The following is a 27,862-nucleotide window of genomic DNA, read 5'->3' as shown; positions in this document are numbered from 1 at the left end:
GTTTAGTTGGAGAACAACAAAGAACAAGTGTCTCTTGTATTAATTGGAAAAATTGGAATACCTTAATTGAGTCGATTTGTACAATTTTAACCAATGACTCCAGACATGAATGTTTCAAATGAATTTTAAGACTTGATAAAGAAAAAGAATATTTTAATATGAGTTGAAGAAATAATAAAATAAGTTAAAAAAGGTATTTATAAAACTGTATTTTCTTAATGTTGCAGTATACTTTACATTTATACTTGTATCTACATGCATATATGTGCATAGATTAGTTTTCAAAAACATAAAGATTCTTTAATCGTTTTGTACATATATACATTTCATTCAGTTTAATACTATACACATAAAGTTTGTTACATGTAACGTATTATTACAAAAAAAAAAAAATGAATGTAGAAGCAACCATCTTTGAACGATTACAAAAATTAAGAGAATGGCAATTGGAGCAACAAGAACGACTAATGAAACAGCAACAGATGCAAAGAGATTTGTTAACTCAAAAGCAAGACTCTATGTATAAAGCACTTGAACTATCATTGCAAGAACTTGATCTGGATGAAACTGTAGAGCATACAAATAATTCAAATAAAACTGAAATCACTGGAGAGACTGACGATGAAGATTTAATTAGGATTCATAATGAATCACAAAAGGGAGAGAACCATGCAGAAATGATAAATAATAATGAATCATTTTTTCAACAACAGTTATCTAAGAAAGAATCACAGGAAGAAGTAATTAGTATTGATAGTTATGCAAATGAACAATCCATAGGTAAGGTAATGTTTGATGCGAAAACTGACACAAGTTTAACATTACTTTCTCCAAGACATGGGAAAAGAATAGAGGAATTTATCATAGATGGAGTGGCACCATTACCATCTAATAAAACACCGATTAAGAATATTTGCATTGATGATATACCAGTTCCTTCTCCAAAAAAAGATTTCAACACATTACTTGAAGAAAGATTAAAAGACTGTGGAAATATATCTTGTGAAAGGCCTAATAATAATTCAGTATGTAAAGTAAAAAGACCATTTTTAAAGAAAGGAGAAGGTTTGTCCAGATTTAAATTAAATAGAGAGTCACTATTCCCTAGGATAAAAAGTAGATCACGCAGTGCATCATTTTCTACTAGTACGCAATCTAATTCTAAGCATTCTACAATCAAACCTAGATATAATAATACTACTGGATCTTCGAGAAATACACACTATACAAATTCACCACAAAGACAATTATGTTTAAAGAATGTTCCATTACCAAAAAAGAAAATTCGTAGCAAGTCTGAGTCTAGCGCTTCGATTAAACAGTCGGAAAATTATATTAACAAAGTCAAAAGTAAAGTTGAATTGAATACTTCAGCTACTCATTCAGGAACACAAGAAGAAATGGAGGAAGTAAGAATATTTGAATTGCTAGAAGAAAAAGCAGAGAATTCTAGCTTCTGTTCTACATCTAGTACAGTTGTTGCATTTCTACAACAGTCAACACCATTTAAAAAGAAAAAAGGGAGTTTTAGTACAGGAAATCGTATAGTTAATATACAACAACATACTAGTCCAGTAATTAAAAGTCCAAAAAGTCAGTCAGTTTTAAAGTCCAATCATGCTTACATATGTACAACTTCTAATAAAAGCAACAACTCTTATTGCGATCTAAAACCACTTATGACTCAAAAAGAGTTACACTCATCTTTAATGAAGAATAATAAAATGGCATATAGTACACATAAAAGTATAACTCCTTTATTAGATGGTAAAGAAAATACTTTGCTAAAAGATCAAGTTCAATCAGCACACAACGAACAAAACTGTTACGATGTTCCTAATGCTCAGAATGATGTAGACGTTAGTCTTCATGTTAGGTTTTCTGAATATAACGAGTACAAAACTATTGGATTAACAGATTCATCTAGTATATCAACCGAGTCATTGACAATACAAAATTTCTGTGATGAAAATGCATGGAGCGATCCTTTAACTTCGGAAGTATCTGACACAGAAATAATGCCAATGGCATTGGAGGTACCACAGTCACCAATAGCGATACACAACAATGAAGCAGAATTTTCAGACACTATTGATCAATCACCCGATGATGAACAGAGTATTTTAGATGAATACAATGAAAAAAACGTAACACCACCGAATGCTAATAATTTTCATTGTATTGAAACATCAAGGAAATGCATAGAAGAGTATAACAGTAGAGAAGTAGATAATTGTAATAATATAGCTGTAACCGAAGATCAAGAAATTGTAAAAACTTTTCAAGAAACGAACGAAACCATATTCAAATCGGAACTTTTAAAAAATCGTCTACTGGAGCTTGAACAAGAGATTAATATATTTCGTAAAGAAAACGCAGCTTTAACTGTTCAACGAAAAAAATTACAAGAAGATCAGAAAACTTTACATAAAGAATATTCAGAAAAGGAAAAAACCTTAGAAGAAAGTATAAAACAAGCAGAAGATCGTTTACAAGAAGATAGAAGAAAACTAATTCGTGAAAAAGCTGCATTGGAAAATAGAATGCGGGATGCACAAGGGAAAGCTCAACAAAGTAAATTAGAGAGACAAGAGATACAAAATTTGAGACAAGAATTAGAAAAATTAAAGGATGAAGTATGTATAAAAGAAAGAAGATGGACTGCTGCACAATCCAGACACAAGTGTCAAGTGAGAATATTAAAAATGGAAAATTTAACGTTGAAACAAGAAATTGAGAGACTACAAAATTTGAAGAAAGGTAATGTTAGAAATAAAGGAAAACCCGGAACTTTTTCAAACGCTAAGGCAATACATCAGATTAATAAAAAGCTTAATGTAGAGTTTAAAGAAAGTAACAATACTAACAATAATTCACCAGATGATAGTGATCATAAGTTGATAAAATCAATGATGAATGCAACTGGTATGATTGATACTCAAAGTATAGATGATTGTTATGAAACCGACATAAATGAAAAATTACAGAAATATCAATCAGGTATGGTAAATGTTGCTAAAAAACGTAATTTATATAAAAATCTAATTAAAGAAGCTACGTTTGATTTAACAGCCGTTCAAGAACAACCTTGTACTTCAGAAAATGTAACTGAGCCTATATCTGATTTAAGTAATAAGTTAAAAAATATAAATAGTATAGATAATGGTTCTGAAAAATCAAATATATACATTGATGTTCCACCTTCTAATGATACCAACACGAATAGCAATATTCAATCACTTGTACAAAATGAAAATGCACATTTCGTATCTCCTACTACAATGTCTCATGAAGATCACAATCAAAAGTCAACATCATCTGATGAAATATTATCAAGTGGATATGTGACAAATATATCTTCCCAAAGTAGTTCTAATATTGATAAACAAGGTGTAAGACAGATTCAACATCCTGATGGACGTATTGAATATTGGTATCCAAATGGAAATGTTAAAAAAGTCCTTCCTGATCAAGGTTTAACAAAGTTGATATATTACAATGGAGATGTTCGTGAAACTAATAAAAATGGACAAGTAAAGTATTACTATGCATCGACTCGTACGTGGCATACAACAATGCCGGATGGCTTAGAGATTTTAGAATTTGCCGAGTAAGCTCCTACATTTATGTTCATATATTTACTGTAATGTCCGGTATTTCGCTATGTAAAATAATATTTTATATTATTATACAGTGGTCAAGTAGAGAAACGATTGCATAGTGGTACAGTAGAAGTATCGTTTCCAGATGGTTCAGTTCGAATTTTAGAATCAGATGGTACAGAAAACTGGACGTTACCGAATGGGACATTAATTCAAACTTTTACTAATGGAGAAAAAATTCTTACGTTACCAAATGGACAACGAGAAATACATACTAAAGCTCATAAGGTAATAAATAACAATATGTAGACATATGCATGTATTTTTATGGGTATTTTTAATGCTGATTTCATGTATTGTAGAGACGAGAATATCCTGATGGTACTGTTAAACTCATCTATCCTGATGGTATTCAAGAAACACGGTATTCAAATGGTAGAATACGCCTTAAAGATAAAGATGGTAATCTTTTACAGGATTCATATCAATAAGAATTGCAAACGTTGTCCTAGATACATGATTAAAAGTAATTCATTAAAGATAATAGAATTCTATTTAACATTGTGTATATGGTATATAAATGTATTTTAAGTAATAGTCATCAATAAATTAAGATGGTTTGGTCAAAAATGATAACAGTTCAGATCGTCGCATAGCTTTGAAAAGTTAAAATTTTGAAAATTGTATATATAAAATCACGTGACTTGCGACAAGAGTTGATTGGTTCGCTGAGTTTTCGGCCAGGAGCGTGTCGTATGTTCGATGCATAAGTATATTGTTATCTGTTTCACTCGAGTTAACTTTTTTATACATTTTCTCTAGTCTTATTTCTTATCTATTTATGTACAATCGTCCTTCCGTTTCCTCCTATCACATGTAAGGATGTAAGTCAGGTGGTTCTATTTACAAGTCTGTTATTTTTGTTAGACTAAGCACAAATACTTATAAATATATTGATACATATATAATATGAATAATAATTTTGTTAGTTCAGTTGCAGTTCGCCTTTTTTAACGTTTGTCTAGATGTTTCTATAATACGTCCCTGGTTAGAACGATATTTCGATACAGTGGACCAATAAGATTCTGATCACCTTCGTTTTTAAATTGAACTCGCAATAAATAACTACAAACGTGTACACGTTATACTTTGCATAATGCAAAACAACTTTCGGATATTTGAATAACGAAGTATAAATTAAAATGTCATTCAATGAGATTGTTGCAATAAAATAATATAGGAGAACAAAGAAGACGAAATACTAGGGAACTTGTTTTAAACCCACTGATATATGAAAAATCGCAGTATTTGAATGATTGAGTAGTACGAGTACGAATAGTACTGTTACTTGTTCAGCCCAGCCGTGGTAACTTTACTTGCTGTAATAATGCCTATAATTTCAAGTTTAAAAAAATGGGCTACTGGGCTTGGTGCGTTAGGAGGTGCGACGTTATTTTATTGGAATATGTATGGCAACAGTAACAAAGAATTTCTACAGGTGCACAATTCCTGGACAACAAACGTAACCCCCTCGGTTAAGTGGGATCATAATTGGGATAGGTTATACTCTTTATCATTATCATTGATAAAAACTTTCGCTGCTTTTACAATACATTTGAAAAACATATTCATTAATTTTTTATGTGTTTTGTATATACTTATGTTTATAGAAGAGATCCAAAAAGTTTAGTGAAGCCGATGAAAATAAAAAGTGAATCAGATGAAAATGTATACAATAATGAAATATCAACAAAAAAAGCTAAAGCCATTCGTCATATACTTTTAATTCGTCATGGACAATATAATATTGAGGGCAAAACAGATTCTGATAGAACACTTACAGACCTCGGTTAGTGTTTCTTATAAATACAATTTCTTTTATACTAGAAGAACTGCGATAACGTTTTATCTAATTAATATTTTACAAAGGAATTTTGCAATGATACAATTTTTATAACGATATAAAGGTAGAAGACAGGCTGAGGCAACAGGAAAAAGATTACAAGAGTTAGGTTTTCCATATACTCAGATTGTAAGATCCACAATGACTCGAGCTCAAGAAACTTCTAAAATTATAGAAGGAAGTATTAGAAATGTAGCTGTAAAAGATGATTCGATCCTTACTGAAGGTGCACCCATACCACCTGAACCACCAATTGGTCATTGGAAGTCAGAAATACATGTCAGTATATTATATAAAATGTTTTATGTATTTAAAAAATTTGGTATTTTGTGTACATAAAATAATATTATGTATCATTAATATATTTTAGTTTTACGAAGATGGACCCAGGATAGAAGCTGCATTTAGAAAATATTTTCATCGTGCCGATCCCAGCCAAGAAAAAGATTCTTACACCATTATTGTTTGTCATGCAAATGTTATTAGATATTTTGTATGCAGGTAAATTACATTTTTTACATATTATTAATATATTAATGGGTAAATGTAATGTCTCAAACTTGTATTGCTTTCAGAGCATTGCAATTTCCACCCGAAGGTTGGATGCGTCTATGTTTAAATCATGCAAGTATTACATGGATATCTGTTTATCCTAGTGGCAAAGTGACATTATTAACTTATGGTGATACTGGACATATGAAGCCACAGTTAATTTCGTCTAGGTAAAATAAAAATTTGTATAAAACGAACATTTATATTGTTTAATTTTAATATCATTTAGAGAGTAAGCAATGTAAAAATAGTATACTTTTATTTATTCGTATAAGTCACAAAAATAGTAATACTATATTTTATAGAAAATCCTACAAGCATTTTCAAAGTACGATTTCCATTAAGTAATCAAAATATTTCTACAGTACTTAAAATAGCTCAAAGACTGATAAAAAGTATTTATATTTATACAAAATTTTATCAGCATACAGATACTAATGTTATAGAAAGCAATCATGTGTACTATAGTAACAATCTAACATTACATTATATTTATTGTAATTTCAAATTTATACAATTACTTTACAACAGTTCACTTACATTGATTATACACATTTGTACAGAATGGATTGTACTAATACAATTCATTAATATATTAATACTAAATCTTTTACAAATTTTTTAATTTATACAGTGCAAATATTGTAATAAAAATATGTATACCCTACACTTTAAATACAATTATAAAGGAATAATAAAATTAATTAAATCCTATTTGAAATCAGCTATGTAGTGGATAACCTCAAAGACTTTCTTGCATAATATCGTTGTAATGCTGCTTCAAATACAGGACCAACTGTTCTTTTTTCCCAAATTTTAGATCTTTCTTTTTTTTCTGCCTCTATCTTTGCTTTTGCAGTAATTTTAGGTCCATTTACTTTACTATCATTTTCACAATTTTCTGGGACATCTTGAACATTTTGCCTATTTGAAGTATCTTCTATTGCAATTGTGTTTAGTGTTTCACTAGGCTCAGAACCTGCAACTTCTTCCTTTGATTTTTTACTATTAGATTCTACTACATCTTCCATTTCAACGTTTTTATGTATTTCAGGTATAGAAACTTTTGTTTTACTTTCTACCCTCTGTGGAATTTCACTATCTGTATCACTGTCTTCTTCCATTATTCTTTGTCTATATTGTCTACTCTTTTTTGTATTTTTAGTTGAAATTTGCTCTATATTTGATGCAATTGTATTTGTATTTTTATTCACACTTTCTAGTTCGGTGGTTTTACCTTCATGTGTATTATCTGTGTTTTCTGATTCTTCTGGATTTTTGACAGTCTGTTCATATAAATGTCTATAGAATCCTGACATATCCTGTTGTTTCCTAACATCTGCAATAGATTCTAGTCGATCCATTCTAGATTCTTCTTCTTCCAGTTGTTTAAATTCTTCTAATTTTGCTCTATAAGCAGAAGTGACAAAACTTTCTTTGTCTGCATACATTGCTCCTTCAGCTTCCCGCTCTTTTTGTACCATCCTTTCTATTCTGTGTTCTTGTTCTCTTTTTCTTCGTTCAGCAGCCACCAGGAGATTTTGAATATATTTTGGTTTCTTCTTTTCATCCTTAGCTTCTTTTAACAGGCTTTTTGTTCGCTCCATGTCATCATACACTTCATCGTATTGGTATATTGTTGGGTCCTCCTTTAAAGCCTTTTGCATATTTAACCTGGTTTGTTTTTTAATTTTATTTTTTGCTTCCTCTGCCTTAAGAACTTTTTTAATGACATGGGTAGCATCTTCTTCATCTGAATCGTCATCTGCAAATATATTGCTGGCTTTTGGTGTTATAGGTTGTTGCTTTTTAGGTAAAATTAAACCATACCTGAAATTGTTTCGATTCTTTACTTTACATAAATAGTGAATTTTGTGTACAGTTAATTATATTTGCAACGAAGGATCATAATATTAATATTGTGAATTTAACTTACTGTTTTTCCTCTTTCTTACTAAGCATATTTATATGTTTTTTAAACAGAAATCGATGATTTCAATGCGTATTGAAATTAAAATATAAAGTACAATTTTATGCTAAAGAACATGAAACATTAGTAAACAAGCATGCGTCTGAATTACAAAGGCTTCATCGAGAAAAGTTATCGCTCACTAAGCCGCTCAGTGAAGGAGGTTTAGTATAATACTAGTGAGTTTGGGGCGGACAGTGGAGCAATGAGTAACGTAGCCGACTACCACCACTACCACACGCTGAGAGCCCAAGTTCGAATCCCGGCCGTCCGCCCCAACATTTTATGGTTGGGTTGGGGCCGGCTACAAATACAAGTATCGAAAAGCCTATATGGCATAAGAAAAGCAATGGAAAAATAAAAGATATTAAAAGAAAAAGAGAAAAATTGGAAAATAGGAAACACATAGTAGTGAAATTATTCGCTTTAAAAAATAAACAAAAACAAAAGTACTAGTGGCGTCGTCGATGGCAGAACGCCCAAGTTTGTAGTGAAAATAGTTTTCACTGTTTCCGCTAGATGGCACTACTGATACATTTAAATAAATTATTATTTTAATGCTTAATGATTAATACTATTCCTTGCTTTATAACACTACAATAGACTAGTTAATAAATCAAATTTATCATATCTAGGCAGCCTTATTTAATTAAAAAGATTATTATCGACCGTTTAGTTAGTAGCGCCATCGATGGCACAGTGCCCAAGCTTGTAGTGAAAGTAGTTCTCGCTGTAACCGGCAAATGGCGCCACCAAGTAAAAGGTTGAAAATTATAGCAGAATGAAATAACTATGCATAAAAAGGATAAATTAACCTTTACATTGTAGTGTTATAAAGCAAGGAATTGTTTTTGTTATGCATTGATTACAAATAAAAATAATTTATTAAAAGATAGCAATGGCGTTATCTATCGGTAAAAGTAGAAAATATTTTCACTACAAACTTTGCCATTTTACCATCGATGGCGCCACTAGTACCTTTCTGACAGTATCGTATTACCAGGGCTCTGTGCCCTAATTAAATATAGATTCAATAAGTAATATGAGAATAATGTTTATTTCAAACAGTTTCTGTTGTATCATAATCATTTACAATATATTGGATAGTGGAAAATCTGTTTTAAACTATTTCACAAATTTTTCAATAAATGAACAATAATTTATAATACACTGAGTATTGTTTTCAAAGAAAGAAAACAAAACAATTCTTTGTTTGCCTGTATGGAACGATGCGGTTGGATGCGGCGAAAGAGGTGACTTGACATAATGGTTTATCATCGTTTATTGTAATATCTCTCCCTACTCTGTCCAACTTCGTATATAGATACTTGCGGACGTCATCAGTATGCTATATTGACGTTGTATATCATTGTGTATACATATATTGGATAGTGCAGAATGTTCTGTTGAAGTTGAACATTTTATCACGCTAGTGCACAAATACATTTTTAAATATGGTGCGGACAGTTACTATGTATAATATTGTGCTGGTTGTTTGCTCCTTCATTGGGATTATTTATGGTTTTGCTCTAAATACTGAGGAAAAGTTGGAGGATGATTTTATTACTCCACATTACACACATTATGAGGAACTCAAACAGTTGTTCAATTTGTTGGCCGAAAAGTATCCTAGTTTGGCAAGAGTGTTCTCTATAGGAAAATCTGTGGAAGGCAGAGATTTGTTGGTTCTTGAAATCTCAGAAAATGTTAGAGAGCGAAAGCTAGGTGAACCAATGGTGAAATATGTTGCCAATATGCATGGTGATGAAGCTGTAGGCAGAGAATTATTAATTTATCTTGGCCAGTATCTTCTACGCAATTATGGAAAAGATGAAAGAGTTACAAAGTTAGTGAACAATACCGATATCTTCCTTATGCCATCTATGAATCCTGATGGTTTTGAAAAATCAGAAGTAATACTTTCAGTTTGTTCTTTTATACTTTTTATTTATATATTTATATGTAATGATTTGATATTTTGCTTTTTAGGAAGGAAAATGCGAGTCAAAAAAAGATTTTTCAGGACGTGAAAATGCAAATCATATTGATTTAAATAGAGATTTTCCTGATCAGTTTGACAAAAGGACCAATCAACTACAAAAGGGCAGTAGTATATTAGATGGACGTCAAAATGAAACTATATCTATGATGACATGGATCACTACAGAACCATTTGTATTATCAGGAAATCTTCATGGAGGTGCTGTTGTAGCAAGTTATCCATATGATTCTGGGTAATAGCTTGATGAAATTCTGATGTACTTAATCTTATTATAAATTTATATAACAGTTGTAAATATAAATATTTTTCCTTAGAATTACAAGAAGTTGCTGCATTGAAAGTAAAAGTCCAGATGATGAACTGTTCAAATATTTAGCTCACACATATGCAGATAATCATCCACAAATGCATGCAGGCAATGCTTGTCCTTTAGACATTTTCCGTGATGGTGTTACAAATGGAGCATATTGGTGAGCACAAATACTTTGATCTGTAACTTATAAGAATCATCATTGATGAAAAGAATATTATATATCTAAGTATATGCATTGTAGGTATGAAGTTGTCGGAGGAATGCAAGATTTTAATTATGCTCGCTCTAATGCATTTGAGATAACATTTGAACTTAGCTGTTGTAAATATCCAAATGCTTCAACAATGTCAGAGCATTGGATATTAAATAAGGAATCTCTTATAAAATATCTTGAGCAAGCACACATCGGAGTGAAAGGTTATTAAATATTTATTAATCCCTAAACACATTTGCAGGATTTACAACAATAATCACGTTGCCATCTAACAGACAAATATCATTAATTACTTGATGATTATACTTCTAGGACTTGTAAGAGACATAGACGGTCAACCAGTAGAAGCAGCTTCTATTGTTGTTGATGGTATAGATCATAATATTTCAACCACGCCCCGTGGAGAATACTGGCGTTTGTTATTGCCTGGAACTTACTTTATTCGTGCAGAAGCATGGGGGTGAGTCTGCTTTGGTAATGAATATAATATCAAAATAAATGTATTCAACATAATATTATTACAGAGACAGTAATCGAATAAAACATTTCTTATATATATATATTTCTTTTTTAATTCTAGATATCAACCAAGTGAACCAATAAATGTTACAGTAGAACCTGGCAAACCAACCATTGTCAATTTTACTTTAAAACAGGATTCCTTTGAAGACCAAGGTAATCAAGTCATAGATTTTCCTCGTATGCCACCACTTCTCAAGCGATACCCGTCGCTTTACAAATTAATTCTCCTTTACTATGATATGAATTACTAACAATGTTTAATCAAATTCATACAAAATATCAATTCTTTCGTTATTTAATTTAAAACAATTTTTTATTAAATTGAGTTTTATTATTTTTTTTTTTTTAAGCATTTATATTTAAATTTATCATTACTTTTGCAAATTAATCTTTTGTGTTTAGTCTATCATATATTATTATTTTCATTTTACAGCACTGATACGATAATATAGTAACACCAGAATATTTGATACTACCTGTCATGCCCATTCATTTTACCACAGTGTCTATTTTTATTAGCACAAACAAGCATAGAAAAATACACACAAGGTATGGAGAAAAACTATATCGAAATTTGTAATCTGATTTATAAACAAAGTATTTAAACCACAGAATTAAATTATAAATGACACGAATTTTCCAGCTTTTTCTGTAGTATTTGTTTTTTGCTTTTACATTTATTGCAATTTAACTGAAAAAATCATTTATTATATGTTTTAAATCAAATATGACGAATACAAATTTCCGACATGAAATTTATTAAGTATTCATATACCACATCTCATGTAATACGTTGAATTTACAGTATTTTTTAATATTGGGTTTAGATACTTTGTATAACATGGATATTAGGGTTTTAATCATACCAATTTGTAAGTTATACAACAAATTGTAAACTGTGATTTATTTTTTATTTGAATGCTCTTTGATTTATAACCTATATCTTTTACATTAAAAGAAAAAAGGACATCTTTTTTTTTATACGGATTTTGTAGCATTTTTATTGAATATGTTTTTATACAATTTAATTAAATAAATTTCTATATTAATAATAATGGAGAAATGTATGAAATTTCCAAACATTTTTAGTACAATGTTATACATGTTATACAAACAGCTATTGTATAATTTTATTAACAGTGTCAGAATTATGTAAAACAGAGTGATGCTTACGTTTATATTTGTAATTTGATGTATAGTATTACATATTTGAACTAAATGTATAATATTTTGAATTTAAAATAAATATTATATTTGCCTCAAACAGCGAGTTGGTTTACTTAAATATTTTCCAGCCTTCCTCACCTATAAGTTTGTACCCATCAAGTAGCACAATTTTTAATGATATATTTTGTTGTCTTTTTTATTTGTGAAGTTTTTATTTTCTCTGTACCTTGTGTTGTAATTAATGTTTTATAATTTTAATTCCGTGGTTTTTATAATTTATTTCTATCTTTCTTTCAAGTGTATTTGTACCTATAGTAAATGTACTTCTATTTCTACACTAATAATTATATTATACAGCATGTTAGTGTTAATTTTAATATTAATATTATTTATTTTCCTTCTTTGTAACAATGTTTGTTTCCATATAGGAAAATTTAATTTAGATCAAGTTATAGAAATTATAAGACCTATAGATGAATATGGATTTTTTCACAATACAACATTCAAACATCATAATTACATAGCTATGGAAAGATATCTGAAGGAACTGAATGCAAAGTATCCAAATATTACAAGACTATATAGTATAGGAGAGTCTGTTAAAGGACGACAATTGTATGTAATGGAAATAACAGAAAATCCTGGAGTACATAGTCAAAATAAACCGGAAGTAAAATATATAGGAAATATGCATGGAAACGAAGTGGTTGGCAGAGAAATGTTATTATTGTTATTAAGATATCTCTGTGAAAATTATGAAAGTAACGACAGAGTGACAAACATACTTAAGAATGTCAGATTGCATGTATTACCAAGTATGAATCCTGATGGCTATGAACTTTCTATAGAAGGAGACGTATATGGAGAACGGGGGAGAGCGAATGCCAAGGGTGTTGATCTCAATAGAAATTTTCCTGATCAATATGAAACAAATAATGTACGAATTTGAATTCATTAATTATTTTAATCTTTAATACATAAAACAAATTTGCCTTCATACATCATTTGCATTCCCTATATTTCAGTACAATAGACAGCAAGAACCTGAAACAAAAGCAGTGATGGATTGGATTGCAAAAATTCCATTTGTATTGTCTGCTAATTTCCATGGAGGAGCATTAGTAGCAAATTATCCATATGATAACGGACCACAAACTGCATCTATTGCTCCAAATAAAAGTCCAGATGATAAAGTTTTTAGAGCATTAGCATTAGCATACTCGAATGCTCACCCTCGTATGCATCTTGGAGAACCATGCCCTCCAATTTCAAATACACGACTAAACATGCAAAGTGTACTCGAGGAACGCTTTCCAAACGGAATAACTAACGGGGCTGCGTGGTACCCTGTTAATGGCGGCATGCAAGATTATAATTATGTCCACAGCAACGATTTTGAAATCACAGTGGAAATAGGATGTACAAAATTTCCGAATGCAACTGAATTACCAAAATATTGGTTGGAAAATAGGGAACCATTTTTACGTCTTATTGAAATGGTACTTATTCTTGCGTTAATATAATATATTAGTATATGTAATAATAAGTCTAACTAACGTGTTATAACAATTAATATTGTTTATTATGTATAGTCTCGCAAAGGTATACACGGCGTAGTACGTTCGTCTATTGGTACCCCCGTGCCTCGAGCTAAAATATCTGTGGATGGAATTAAACATGATATCTATACAGCTGAAGGTGGAGATTATTGGCGCCTTCTAGTCCCAGGAAAATACGACGTTACGGTTAGCGCCGTAGGATATGAATCCCAGGTGCAAAATGTAATTGTGCCAAGTGGTGATAATATCGGTGAAGGAGAAACAACGTTGGATTTCACACTAATGCGAGATGATCCCCAACACTGGTACAATTAGTTTGATAGTTAAATTGGCGATTTATGTGTTCCATTCTTTATAAAGTATGATACAGATAAATAAGGATATAAATTATAATTACAGGTCATCTGCATATGATTTTCGATTAAGAGCAAATCTACAGAATGTTTATTTAAAAAATCCAGAGTTAAGTGCTAGATTTAGTCAATTAGAAAATCACCAACCAAATATTGCAGAATTTCAAGCTGGGGATTCGTTAGTCAGTATGGCCATTCATTCTTTAAAGATAACGCATAATGTGAGTACTTTTTTCAGGAAATTTAAGATATTAGGTTTATGTAGAATATTAAAAATTCAATGATATCTTATAGATGGGAGCACCAGAAGAAAATAAACTTCATATTGGTTTAATTGGAGGATTATTTGCCTCGCAACCTGTGGGTAGAGAAATTTTATTACGATTAGCAACCCATATTCTTATGGGAAATCAGCTTGGAGATCCCCCTATACAGAGGATATTGAATAATACTGTTTTACATTTTGTTCCTGGTGTAGACCCAGGGTTTGATAATATAATAAATACTAAAGATTGTAATCCTATTGTGAGTGATGAAATAGGTAAAAAACTATTACAAAAAGACGGCATTAATTCTGATAAAACAAATTTAATTACTAAAGCGTTCAAAGAAATGTTAGCTAACGAGAGGTACGATGTAATTATTATGTTGGGAAGTGGAGCGCTTAAAGTTAGGTAATGAAAACTTACTTCTCGAAATATGTTTTAAGATATATACATATTTCTCGTTTTATATACTTCACATTTTCCCTCTAGTTACTCGGACAATAATTTAAACGTATATAAACGTCTTGCTGAAAATTATGAACATTCGTTGCATAAAGGAACATGTAATTTTCTTAGTAACGAAGTTAAAGAAGTACAAGATTACATTCAAAATGAGTACAACATACCCGTAGTAAGTAATATACTTAATCAAGATTTATAATTATAATATACATTATTCCATATTTTTATACTAACCTATTCTCTTTCAGATAAACATAAATCTGTCTTGTTGTAAATATCCACCTGCAGAATCTATTCCAATTATTTGGCGAGAAAATTTACTGCCACTGATGAAACTTATCCAAAGTTTAACAACTGGCATTCGTATAGTAGTAACAGATGTCGATAACATTCCTTTGAGAGAAGCTGTTATTAAGATTGGAATGAAAAGTTATCATGTTTCGAAGAACATGGCCTATTTTAAAGCTATTCTTCTTCCTGGTGAATATATATTAACAATATCCGCTGATGGTTATGTGGAGCAGTCGATAAAAGTTTATGTGAAAGATGAAAACATAATAGATCTCAATATTAAAATGATCAAACGTCATATAGATGGAATAGAACAGCAAGCGTACAATGCAGACCCAGAACCAAATGTTGTGAATCAAGTATTAACTGATTTGAATGATAAGCATTCACAGTTATCAATTTTACATACAATTGGTAAATCGAAGAAGGGGACTAGAATAATGTGTTTAGAAATTGGAGCTGAGAATAATTATAAACGAATAGGCCGACCATCTATTGCTTTTGTGGCTGGTGTTTCAAACGGTGTACCCGTAACTGCCAAAGTTTTACTACATTTTGCAACATATTTATTAGAACATTATAAAAAAGATATTAGAATTACAAATTACGTAGATAAATATACGATATATATTATTCCTGATTTATCTCAAACATCGAACGGTAATCAATCTTGTTCTTCATCCATTGTGGATGATTTACAATTTCCCATTAATAATGCATTAACTAGTGAAGCAAGCACTATAATTAATTGGTTTACAAAAGTTAATACAATGTTAGCAATAAATTTAAATATTGGTTCGCAACATATTGAAATACCTTTTGCGGGAAAATATGGCAAAACATCTGAAAAGGTATATAAAACTGACGAAGATGATATATTAGAAGATCTGGCATTAACATATGTAAAAAACAATGTTCATATGACTTCTAAAAATTCATATTGTGATCATAATCTGAATATAAACACGAATGGCTTCGTTTATGCTGGAAATGGTATCAGTGGAAAGAGAGAACATTCTTTAATGGATTATCTTTATTTAAATACAAGTACATTAATGATAGATGCATATGTTACTTGCTGTAACACAGATGATTCGAGAAATGTATGGGAGGATAATAAAGCTAGTTTATTAGCAATAGTAGAAAAGCTAAACGAAGGAATAAAAGGATTTGTTCTTAATCAAAATAACGAACCAATAGAAAATGCTATTTTGTCATGCAACAAATCGATGCACCAAGTTAACAGTGGTAAAAATGGAGTTTATTGGCTTTTACTTCAATCTGGTAGTCATGTTATAACTGCTAAAGCTCCTGGATATGTTCAGCAGACTAAAGTTTTTGCCACAACAGATATACATGATATTGCAAATTTAATATTTAAACTAAGATACAATGACAAGTTTCTGGGAATGCCTAGAATAGTTTTTATTATCCTTATAAGTAAGATATCACCATATTTTTTGTACAAGTTGTTAAATCTTTTGGAGGTTAATTATAAATTATACTTTCACAGGTACCATATGTTTGGGTGTAATTGCTTGCAGTGTTTTCATTTGTGCAAATTGTCAGTCTTTCGAACAACCACTAAAAAATAGTCGAAAAGCATATACATATGGTTTACTTAAGGATGGTACTAGTTTCTTTGATGATGATGAAAAGGAAATTGAAATATTTAGAAGACCGTTAACTGGTAAATACTATTCAAGTTGAAAAATATTAGATTTATATAGACCATACAATATATTTTATTATTAACTTGTGCATTTTCAGATCATATGCAACAAAATGAAGTTACAAAACCATATTTTGATGATGATAATATGTCGAGTTCCGATGATGCTAGCGATTTAGAATTTATTAGACCTGGTCAAGAGTGGGAAGATAAAGTATCCATGGAAAATAGATAGTGCACTTGATAAATGGGAAGATTTTACATTATACCTAAGCGACATAAAAAAAAAAAAAAAAAAAAATAGAAGATGTACCTTTATGTACAAAAATTGTACTTAAAATAATGTGTGATTATAACAGAACATGTATAATTTAAATATGTATGCATTTGAAATTCTAGATAAATTTTATTCCAGAAACAATGAAGGGGAATATATGCTTTAAAAATGATATTAGTATTTTTATATGTGAAACAGAATTAATATTTCATATGCGAAAATGCAATGTACATTCCAAAGCTTTTTATATGTTATTTATATGCGATTTTGAGTATATTTAGTGTTACAAATTACTGTAAACTTTTAATTTACAAAACATATCTTTTATGAACATTGACCGTTATCTTTAAAAAAAATCACAGTACTGTACAAATATACATAGTATTTTGATGCATATTATTAAAATCTTTTAATGTACTTATAATTACTAATTTTTACTTAATACTATTTATATCCATAATATCAATAAAAAATATTTATCAAAACAATATATCCTAATGTTGTAATAGAATTTTTTTATGTGTATCCATTTCAGTTCCTTAAATTATTGAAATTTTATTCTAAGTTGTTTCTGGCAGATATACATGAGTCTGTCTAAGAAATAAAAATTGTATGGAAAATTATGACCGTGCTATGTATAATTAAATGTATACTTCTAGCTCAGGATCTCTTAAACTTTTTTCATTCATGACCCCATTTATGATTGTGATTTTGTTTGCAACCCAAAAAATATAAAATGAAGATATATAAATATTTTGTGATGATTAATTGATTAGGTAACAATATATACATATGATGAGCTCTTAACTTTTTTGTTACTTATTGGTATTATATTTATATATATTTATTATATGTATATATTGTAGCGTTATACAGCAGAGATGTGTTTTTAAAAATAAAAAAATAATTTATTCAAAGATGTAAGTGGCGCCATCCAGCGGCAGCAGTGGGAACTACTTTCACTACAAGCTTGGGCGTTTTGCCACCGATGGTGCCAATGGTACTCGAACTATATGTCGATATATATATATATATATATACACATTGTTTATCAGACTGAAATCTAGGTTAGAGTAGCTGATGATGCAAATTTCAAAATTTGTAACGTTATCTGTAGATAAGTTTAACAGTTGTTTAACAGTTTGTTGATAAAACTTACGGTACATTTTATTTAATACAGCTAAAGGGAACATACTACTGTCAGTTTTGAATGCCTGGTACTCGAATATGATTGAGCTAACTCTGTACGAGGAAATTATTGTAAACTTTTAATAAAATTCCGGCCACGTGATTTTTGTTTGACAGTCTGGTTTACTTTCTTTATGCGTCTTTTTTGGAATTTTGTTCTTTGAAGTGTCATAATTTTACGAACATTTTTGAAACGAGACTTATTTTTACTCGGAATTGTCTACGAGGTAAATTTCATATCATAATTTTATATATTTTTACATGTATCAAAACACTAGCGTGTAGTTTATTGGTACCAAACACTTCCAGATTGTATTATTTAAAAATGACAAAAAGGTTACAATCACCTTGGGTTCCACCGCAAAGAAAGAACCCTGTGGTTCTTAAATTGTATAATAGTTTAACAAGAGACAAAGAAGTATTTGTTCCTCAATTTGGAAATCGTATATTGTGGTACAGTTGTGGACCCACTGTGTACGATGCATCACATATGGGACATGCCAGGTAACTGTGAACTTATGTACGATACAATATTATTGTAAAGTACACTCTATCAATTTAAATATTACATGTGTCTATATATATTCTCATTTATTATCATACAATTTCCTTTTATATTTCAGATCATATATATCTTTTGATATATTAAGGCGTATTTTGTCTGATTATTTTGGATATAATATTTTATATGTAATGAATATTACCGATATAGATGATAAGATTATAAAGAGAGCTAGGCAAAACTATTTGTATGAGAAATATGTAGAAGAGATTCGTAGTCTAGATGAAACTCTGGATGATGCAAAAAGTGTGATGTCTACCTTTGAAGAAACAGTAAAGACTACGAACGACTTGGACAAGAAATGTATGCTACAAAAAATGTTGAGTAATGTAGAACAGGCAATTGGAAATCTTGAAAATTCAGTGAAACTTAAAGATGAAGTTAAAATTAAAGAATCCCAAGAAGTATGTCTACCTTATTTGTACTGTCAATTTAATAATATCATTTAATGACAATGTATTTGTAACTTTTTATGAACACAGTTGCTATTAAAAGAAGCACGAGATCCTTTGGCAGATTGGTTAGACAAGAAGAAGGGAAGTACGGTCACGGAACACTCGATATTTAATAAACTGTCACAACATTGGGAGTTAGAGTTCCATAAAGATATGGATGCTTTAAATGTAAGAATTACTATCGTGAATTTAATTGCTTGAATTCAAATTGAATGTTTGAAGGAATCCAAATTAAAATAATTTTCCTTAGGTATTAAGGCCAAATGTTTTGACAAGGGTTAGCGAATATGTTCCTGAGATAGTAGCATTCATTCAAAAAATTATAGAAAATGGACTTGCATATGAGAGCAACGGTTCAGTATACTTTGATGTTGCTACCTTTGATAAGCAAGACAAACATTATTATGCTAAACTTGTTCCTGAAGCATACGGCGATATGTCAAGTTTACAAGAAGGAGAAGGTAATCCAAATAATTTCTTTGAAAGACTTGTGTCCAATTTTTATCGATAATTGTCTTAATTAGGAGACTTGAGTACCTCTGAGACATCTGAAAAGAGGTCATCAACGGATTTTGCGCTGTGGAAACATTCGAAAGAGGGAGAGCCATGGTGGGAAAGTCCTTGGGGTAATGGACGACCTGGTTGGCATATAGAGTGTTCGGTTATGGCATCTATAATTTGTGGAGAAAGTTTAGATATTCACACTGGAGGAGTAGATTTAAAGTTTCCACATCATGATAATGAATTAGCTCAATCAGAAGCATACTTTAATAATTCTAATTGGGTTAGATATTTTCTGCATTCCGGTCATCTGACCATAGCAGGCTGCAAAATGTCAAAATCATTGAAAAATTTCATTACTATACAAGATGCGCTGAAAAAACATTCAGCAAGACAGCTTAGGCTTGCATTTCTTTTGCATTCGTGGAAGGATACATTAGATTATAGTGAAAATACCATGAGTATGGCTGTTCAATATGAAAAGTTTTTAAATGTAGGTTAAATATTTTTTAAATGATATTTTATACTAACATACAAGGTGTTTAAAAAAAATTCTTTACCATTTTGCAATGTGAAGCTTTGTTTTCGATTTTCGTTAACCTATTCGAACAACCCATTCTAAAATACCTTGTATATTCGATATGATACACAATATAATTCAAAACTTACTATTTTTATGACAGGAATTCTTTTTAAACGTAAAATGTAAAATTAGATCTTTGGGTACAGAAACAAATATCGATACCTTTACTAAATGGAGAAATTCCGAAATGGAATTAAATACAAAGTTCTGTAATGCTAAGGACTCTGTACACAATGCATTATGCGGTAGGTTTACGATTAATTGTACAATGCCAAATTTATTTAGCAATATTTGAGACGTGTTATATTACAGATAATATCGATACAAGAAGTGCTCTTGATGCAATTCGCGATCTTGTGACGCACTGTAACATTTATATGAACCAAAGTAAACAACCAAACACATTATTACTCAGAGATGTTGCAGTTTACATTACGAAAATGTTTACTATATTTGGTGCAATATCATCTTCGCATGATACCATTGGTTTTCCAATAGATGATAAGATTGCAAATGCGAATGTATGTTCTACGCTTTTTTATCACATTATAACGAAGATAATTTTGTTTATAAAGTTTATTGAATCAGGTTGAAGATATCGTTATGCCGTATCTTGAGATTTTGGCAAATTTCCGACAAAAAGTAAGAGATCAAGCTAAGACACTGAAAGCCAGCAGTATTCTCGAGGAATGTGATAAATTACGCGACGACATTTTACCAAATATTGGAGTGCGGTTGGAGGATACTACCGAAGAATCCTGCAAAGTTAAACTAGTGAACAAAGAAGAAGTTTTAAAGGAAAAAGAATGCAAACAGAAACTTGAACTCGAAAAGTCGCTGGAGAAAGAAAAGCGGAAGGCGGAAGCCACAGCGGCAGCTGCAGCGAAAGAAGAACAAAGAAAAATTCCTCCCACCGAGATGTTTAAACTAGAGAAGGATAAATATTCTCAATTCGATAGCAATGTATGTAAAATCTTACGCTTCGTGTGTACATTTTTGCTACAATACTAACAAAAATTTGGGCTTAGGGTATACCGACGCACGATGTTGATGGTAAAGAGATTAGCAAGGGACAAATGAAGAAGCTGCAAAAACTGCAACAAGCACAACAAAAAAGATACAACGAATACGTTACTTCCCTGGAAATCGGCACATAACATGTTTCTCTAACATAGTATTAATTTCGCGCATTAAAATGTACTCGGCCAGGAAAATGATCGTTTTCGCGCGCTACGAATATTTATTTTCACTTGATTTTCGCAATCATTATACCGCTTATTAATTTATTATATTTTTCTAAAATGAAGCAGATAACAATTATAGCTACTGTATTTATACATTTGTAACGTTGATTGCACTATTGTATTCATTTAAACAAGAACGAATAAATTTAATTGCAATACAATTTTTATTCGATTTTTATTTAATAAATCGTACACGAACTTTGGTTAGCAAATTGTTAATTCGACTATATAAATACGATTTTCAACCATGATCTCGTTTTACGTCGTCATCGGATTCGAGTGTCCAGAAACAAAATAAACTTGGCACGTTCTCATACATACCGGATGAATCTGACACGCGACGCTGTTCATTATTATAGCATAATACACGTTTCACAATGACGCGGGAGTCGACAGTGACAGCTTTATAAACGTAAAAGCGATATAATGCACGACTTGCCACGAAGCAGCGAAGCGATATTCATCCCGCATTCAGGAACTATGAAAACGCGAGACGAGCGAACCGGTCGCGTACAACGCGCTTTTCCGACTGTGGAAAATACACGGTCCGATAATGTCACGTTCCAAAAACACGACAAAATTATTAGATAATACCCAACTCGAATCTTGTCCTTGAATTTCCTTGCGCGTTCCCTACATTTTTACATCTATGAATATCCACCAAGATTTATATTTGTTCAGCGAAAGCATAAATAATAAATATCGATATAAAAATTTAACTCGACGAGTCTCACGATGTTTCGTCGAATGATTCTCAAACATTGATCCAAAGAAACAAGAGTGCAGCCTCGAATGTAAATAATAGCGGTAAAGAACGATCACAATCTCTCGTAATTACGTTGTCTGGAATGTATTCAGCTTCGGCGAAACCGCAGAACTCGAGTTGCCCATACAGTGGAATTTATCCGAACGGTTTTTCTTTCACGGTGACGCGTTAGTGACACATTCAGGGATAAAAAAAAAAAGAACGCAAGTTGACGTTAACAATGCGTGACGGTTGGCGCAAAAAATATGCTCTCAAATATGAAGTCAAGAGAGGTGAAAAAAAGCAAACAGACTTTTCGCTCGAGTTCCCTTTTTCTCCTCCACCCTCTCTCTCTTTCTCTCTCTGTTTTTCAGCGCGGGTTTCTCCACTCGTAGGCACAGTGGTGGAATGAATACGTAAATTTTTTGGGAAAAAGTTCGATTTCTGCACCCTAAAGTCGAATGGTTTTCCGATTCTTGATTGACGCCTGAATGATCTCGTATGCATATAAAGCCACCCTCTGTCTCTCCCTTCCTACCCCTCTTTGTCTCTTCGTTTCGTTTTCCAGGTTTCCTTTATCCGGGCCCGGAGTTCTGTAACTGTTGTAATTTAACGAGCACCTACTTTTTTTACTCGTATTACCGCGAGCCAGGAGTGCATATAAGTATATCGCACCTTTTCTTCGCCTCTTTCACGCTCCCATTTACTTTTTTTCCCGTTTCCGCGGGCGCCGCTGATCAGTAACTTTTTCAGTGTAACGGGCGAGAAGATGGGAAAAAAAAGAATGGGGGGAAAAATGAAACACGGGAAAGGTGAAACGTCGGTGTATCGAGAGATTCCATTCGACGTTGGCAAACGAGATGGTTCGTCGATGGTAAATTAGAATAGCACCCCGAACTCCGTGTAATCCGAACGAGCACGTTGGATCGTTGGTCGCAACGGTCTTTTCCAGAAATGTTGCGAAGGAATCCGTTTCGGATTCGAAGTTTGGGCTACGATCACGTTAGAGTAGCGTTTCTCCCAAAATTAACGTACAAGGGTACAAATTCATCTACAACAGATTATGGTTACCTATCACTTGTCCGCTCTGATCATTTCTGAAAAATCATTAACGTTTCATACGTTTACCACGATTCCAGACACGTATCCTAAAGCTTAAAAGTATTAAAAAGAAAAATTTGCAAACGTCTAAACCGAAATATAGTTGGAGGCGAAACGGTGATACGCGCTCCTGTCACAAAGGAATTTGGATGCCAGCACGATATCGACAAGCCAGACATAAATAATGGTATTGTTCACAATTCGAGGACACCCGTGCCCGTTGTGTCTGTTCGTGCGGCGTCGCGTCGGGACGTTCTCGATGGGGTGGCACGAGACCGCGGAACCCACTTTTATAACTCCATCGACAATTTTCAGCTACCCTCTCGTCGGTTTTCGATTTACACCGCAGACTCCGGCGCAGCTCTTATCCTTTTGTTTGATTTATTTTCTATCGCGGAGGAGTGATTTTTCGAAACTTTCCCGGCAGGCGACCGATTGTTGCTATTGTTGCCCCCTTACGGTTCGACGATCCTGTTGAAACGCTCGGAAGAGTCGATGACAAATCGCTGACCCGACTCTCCCAACATCTTTATCAGTCGTGTTCGTAATGTTCGTTTGGAGTTTCGTGAAAATTCCAATCATAAACCAATTATTCTACGTACTAATGTTAATTCTCACGATCAGCCAATGGGTTTCAGGATGCTTTGTCTTGGCTCGATCACCCTCGGATTACTTCCTCAAGGTGACTCGACCGCGCGCATTCGATCCGGCGAGCGTGGCACACCCATGTGTGTTTTTCTATCGCAAAAACGTCGCATAAATACGGCTTGTTAGGCGCGGGCCCGAATCCGATTGCGTCCTCGAGCCGTGTAATATGGCATCCTTTTATGTTAATCGGTAACCCTTCCGCGTTTAACCAGCTGCGCACGCGTATTGTTTAGAGCCGTTTTTTTCCGACACTTTTTACTCTTGCGTGGCTGTTTTGTCGTAACCCACGTTGGAACCAAACAAAAACGCACGCGACATTAGGTCGACCCACGTGTCTGTCGATTCGCAGCGGCTCGACCAACTGGGGGCAGTTTTTGCCTTGGCCTGCGATTCGAAAAACAAGGGCGAACGAAGGATCATCTTAAAAAAAGATAAAAGAATTGCTGACTTAATGAATAGTGAAAGCGGTTGCAAATCGCTGTAACTCGGTTTTCTGGCAGCAGCCAAATCCGTTCACCCCTTTACGTTGTCCGATTAATCATAACGGAACTCTAGAAGCGTTACTTATTTTTGTTTTCATTTACGTTGACCTTTGCGCTCGCTCCGTGCAGACCAGATTGTGTTTCTGGATTGCGTTAGACCGTACGCGTACAATTGGCAAACAGATTGAAATTGTGTACGAAAAGCAACCGAGTCGCTCGGTTTAACATTTGAACTTGACGGTTCTTCTATGTTTATCGATTTATATCCCTGAAAAATCATTCTAATATTTCGTTTTGGTTTGTTTTCGTTTCCAAGACGTCACTGTCGGACGATTCGGATAATGAAACGTTCTGTGTTCTGATGATCGAGGTTCCACTGCAACCCTAAAAGCGAGAACATATGGTGAGACAATTTTTTGCAGGGTACGTTGCACGCGTGTTGTTTATAGCTGGATGCGATAATGACATCTCGGTAAAGCCGAAGAGGAAGAATTGGCGAACCAACGAGAGCGTAAGGAAGAAATTACAGGTCTCGAAGACCTGCCTTCTAGTCAAGGGTGGGCAGACTTTAACCCTTTTACCCTCGAGGGCATGCGCACGGGGAACGTCTGCAATGCAACCTCGGTAATTGCTGCACTGGCGACAAAATGGTAGACGTTCGCAGCGATGGCGGAATCGCCGTGCAATTCGAAACTATTGTAATTAATTGTCCGCAACGCGAGCATCTTTCCACGTCGAATCCACAATCCAGAATCCACCGAGCGTCATCGATCGTTGCAGCAACGTAACATCGCGGGGCAGTCTTGGACGTCGCGCCGCGACGTAGACCTTGGGAAAATGGTCCTCCGCGCGTTTCATTTCAGAAACATTTGACGGATGGTGTTTATAGGTTCTCGTGTACGCGTAAAGTCATGCTCCGTTGAAAGGAAGCAATTACCAGGCAGATTTGAGGAGGGCAAAGAGGATCATGGCATCTTTTTACACAGTTTTTTCTTTTTCTTTTTTCCTTCTTCGAGTCCAGTCTTCTTCGGGGTTGATGGCGCGGCTTGCTCCGCAGTTAGCGGGGCGTGTCTTCAGTTTCTTTGAATTAAACATCATGCCTGCTTCAATCAGCCCATCCCTTCGCCTCTTTCGCTCTTTTTCATTCCTTCCTCGTCGTTCCTGGAGCGAAACTTGCCTTCTTCTTTGCTTTTTCTTCCCTTTCCTCGAGCCTCTCGGTGCTTCTTTCGCTGCAGGCCGTTCCGGAACGTTTCGAGCGATAGGGTGAGGTCGAAGGTGGATTCCAAAAGGGCAGACCACCCCCGTAGCGAAGGCTCGCGTCCCGAGATGTGTTTCTTTCTAAATTTTTAATCAGTTCTCGCATCGTCTTTCCAATCCTTCCCTTTTCCTCGCATTTGTACCTTCGTTTCGCCTCTCTTCTCATCTTTCTTTTCTTTTCAATCGTCGAATTTTTGTTCGAGATAAGAGTTTCGAACAACCATCGACTTGAAATCCTTTTGTTAGAGCAGCATTCGCTCCGTAGCTGCTCAATCGGTATTAATACGGTTTATAATTTAGCCAAAGAAGAAGTACTCGCGGTGCTTTTCCGAGGAGGATACGAGCGCGTACGTAAATCCACTGTTAGAGCCGGGACGGCTTCCTACGAGGGGCGCATAAGTCTTGGACTCAGGTGCTGCATGCTCGACGGGACGTTCATACTAGGAGCCTCTGGCACTTTGCTTTTACCGAAATTTATTTCCCCTTGCATTTTATGGTGTTTGCGAACGCGGGGAAGGGTGGAAGCGTCGAAACTGCGATAGACAACTCCGGGGATCTCATTAACGAGAGCACCTTCGTTTGTTTAAAATGTTTTTCTTAAACTACTCGATAAACTGCACCATTGGAACCTGTTATTTCGTTTTCAATGTAATTGTAGATTCCCTTTTAAAAACCCAATTTTAATAGGTCCTGTTTCGATGGATTCTATTCGAGGTGGCGCGCACCGCGTGGCGCGATCAGTCGCGTCGACACGTGTTATGGAGATAAAGTGTCACGAAAATGATTTCAGGGTGGCTTTCGAGAGGTGTACGCTTTCACAGGATATCGGGCTTTTTGTGTCAAATCGATCCGCACTCGATCGAGCGAGGGTGTCACGGCGCGGGCGGTGTACGGATACATAACACTTGGGGCGTTCCAGAAACGATGTTAAAGGGTGTCTGTTCCCGCGCGTATAAATTCTGTTAGGACTACACGCGTAGATTTTCGTCTATCTCCGTTGTCATGGAACTCTTAAACGCCACGCGAATTCGAAAGTTTCACAAACGCGTGAAAATGAAAACGACCCTGTATCATCCGAGCAAGAATGACGAATGGCTGCTCTAATTATCCTCCACCTATTTAAAGGAACCGTCTTCGATTTCCTATAAAAGTACGAATCAAATATAACGTTATCCTCGGTTCCCCGAGGGAGGAGGGGGTGGTTCCCCTCTCTCCGGCCGATGGCTATCAATCCGAGCGGCCATCTCGCTTCACCCTTTCTCTTCTTTATCCTTTCAACTTCTTCGGAGCAGCGAAGATGTACGGCTCGATACCCTACGGCCGAGTTGCTTCGGGAGCACTCGAGAAGTCCACCCCAAAGATTTGATCAGGAGAGAAAAAAAAGATACGCCGGCAAGGTGGAGCGAGGGGCCAAGGGTGGGACCCCAAGCGCCACGGAGCGAAGGGCACCCTCCGCGGAGCGCCCGGCACCGCACCCCTAGCTATGAAAAAACCTTGGCTACCCCTAACGATTTTTTTTCTCCTCTTTCTCAACCCCATCTCGACGCACACTAATTACGTTTTTAAGCGAAATTACTTGCGAGGCAGCGCCCGGTGTCGGGTTCGGCGCTGATGCTAACGGTCCCGACTGGCTCAGACCTGTCAGGGAGTCGTGGCGAGGGGGTGGGCGACGAGGAGGTGGCGAATGAAATACCGCGAGGGTACAGCGGCTTTTTTTTCCCTCCTCCGTCGAGAATAGATGCCCCGAGAAGAACACAGGGTGGCACCTCGTCGCTTACCCCCGCGGTATTTCCAAGCCACCCTACCCACCGCGATATTTCTGATTATAAAATGTTAAATGGCGTCGTCGACCTCGTTACTCATCTAAATTTTATTCGTTCTGGCAACTGGTCTCGACGAAGGTCGTCGAGGAATCGGCTGGGTCAGCGAAAAGTGGCAATCACGACGGGGCTCCCGGCGCGGCTCGCGACAA

General features: G+C 34.0%; 5 protein-coding genes across 7 annotated transcripts; 4 read left to right on the top strand and 1 right to left on the bottom strand.

Moving 5' to 3' along the window:
- The first annotated feature begins 2 nt into the window (after positions 1-2).
- LOC128874904 (centromere protein J) lies at positions 3-5,144 on the top strand. Of its 3 annotated transcripts, XM_054120059.1 has the most exons (5): positions 3-3,000; positions 3,073-3,610; positions 3,695-3,890; positions 3,965-4,486; positions 5,101-5,144. In XM_054120059.1, the coding sequence occupies exons 1-4, from the start codon at positions 393-395 to the stop codon at positions 4,091-4,093; spliced, it is 3,471 nt and encodes a 1,156-aa protein (XP_053976034.1). In that variant the 5' UTR covers positions 3-392; the 3' UTR covers positions 4,094-4,486; positions 5,101-5,144. The 3 variants fall into 3 exon arrangements, with proteins under 3 accessions (XP_053976034.1, XP_053976035.1, XP_053976033.1); XM_054120060.1 differs by lacking the exon at positions 5,101-5,144 and having other exon boundaries at positions 5-193; positions 403-3,610; positions 3,965-4,463; XM_054120058.1 differs by lacking the exon at positions 5,101-5,144 and having other exon boundaries at positions 5-3,610; positions 3,965-4,463.
- Positions 4,848-6,379, top strand: LOC128874907 (serine/threonine-protein phosphatase Pgam5, mitochondrial-like). Its single transcript, XM_054120065.1, has 5 exons — positions 4,848-5,162; positions 5,273-5,451; positions 5,570-5,784; positions 5,876-6,006; positions 6,081-6,379. Exons 1-5 carry the CDS (start codon positions 4,990-4,992, stop codon positions 6,229-6,231), a joined length of 849 nt encoding a protein of 282 aa, XP_053976040.1. The 5' UTR covers positions 4,848-4,989; the 3' UTR covers positions 6,232-6,379.
- A 141-nt stretch (positions 6,380-6,520) lies between these two features.
- Positions 6,521-8,615, bottom strand: LOC128874906 (nuclear speckle splicing regulatory protein 1). The gene is made up of 2 exons (XM_054120064.1): positions 7,994-8,615; positions 6,521-7,887 (listed from the first exon to the last, which is right to left on the bottom strand). The coding sequence occupies exons 1-2, from the start codon at positions 8,017-8,019 to the stop codon at positions 6,783-6,785; spliced, it is 1,131 nt and encodes a 376-aa protein (XP_053976039.1). The 5' UTR covers positions 8,020-8,615; the 3' UTR covers positions 6,521-6,782.
- Positions 8,616-9,219: 604 nt separating this feature from the next.
- On the top strand, positions 9,220-17,153 carry LOC128875010 (carboxypeptidase D-like). The gene is made up of 15 exons (XM_054120288.1): positions 9,220-9,939; positions 10,016-10,260; positions 10,343-10,498; positions 10,583-10,758; positions 10,868-11,015; positions 11,136-11,230; positions 12,673-13,181; positions 13,270-13,743; positions 13,837-14,108; positions 14,203-14,377; positions 14,451-14,830; positions 14,912-15,053; positions 15,133-16,615; positions 16,689-16,865; positions 16,946-17,153. Exons 1-15 carry the CDS (start codon positions 9,481-9,483, stop codon positions 17,080-17,082), a joined length of 5,028 nt encoding a protein of 1,675 aa, XP_053976263.1. The 5' UTR covers positions 9,220-9,480; the 3' UTR covers positions 17,083-17,153.
- A 1,012-nt stretch (positions 17,154-18,165) lies between these two features.
- Positions 18,166-21,818, top strand: LOC128874629 (cysteine--tRNA ligase, cytoplasmic). The gene is made up of 10 exons (XM_054119534.1): positions 18,166-18,539; positions 18,622-18,816; positions 18,936-19,278; positions 19,357-19,497; positions 19,580-19,790; positions 19,854-20,323; positions 20,514-20,658; positions 20,726-20,934; positions 21,002-21,376; positions 21,442-21,818. Exons 2-10 carry the CDS (start codon positions 18,638-18,640, stop codon positions 21,568-21,570), a joined length of 2,202 nt encoding a protein of 733 aa, XP_053975509.1. The 5' UTR covers positions 18,166-18,539; positions 18,622-18,637; the 3' UTR covers positions 21,571-21,818.
- Positions 21,819-27,862: the final 6,044 nt, after the last annotated feature.

This window comes from Hylaeus volcanicus, chromosome 4, assembly GCF_026283585.1.
Source record: "Hylaeus volcanicus isolate JK05 chromosome 4, UHH_iyHylVolc1.0_haploid, whole genome shotgun sequence".
NCBI classification, from domain to species: Eukaryota; Metazoa; Arthropoda; class Insecta; order Hymenoptera; family Colletidae; genus Hylaeus; species Hylaeus volcanicus.
Note: the sequence above shows the minus strand (reverse complement) of the source record. Positions and strands in the feature narration are given on the sequence as shown.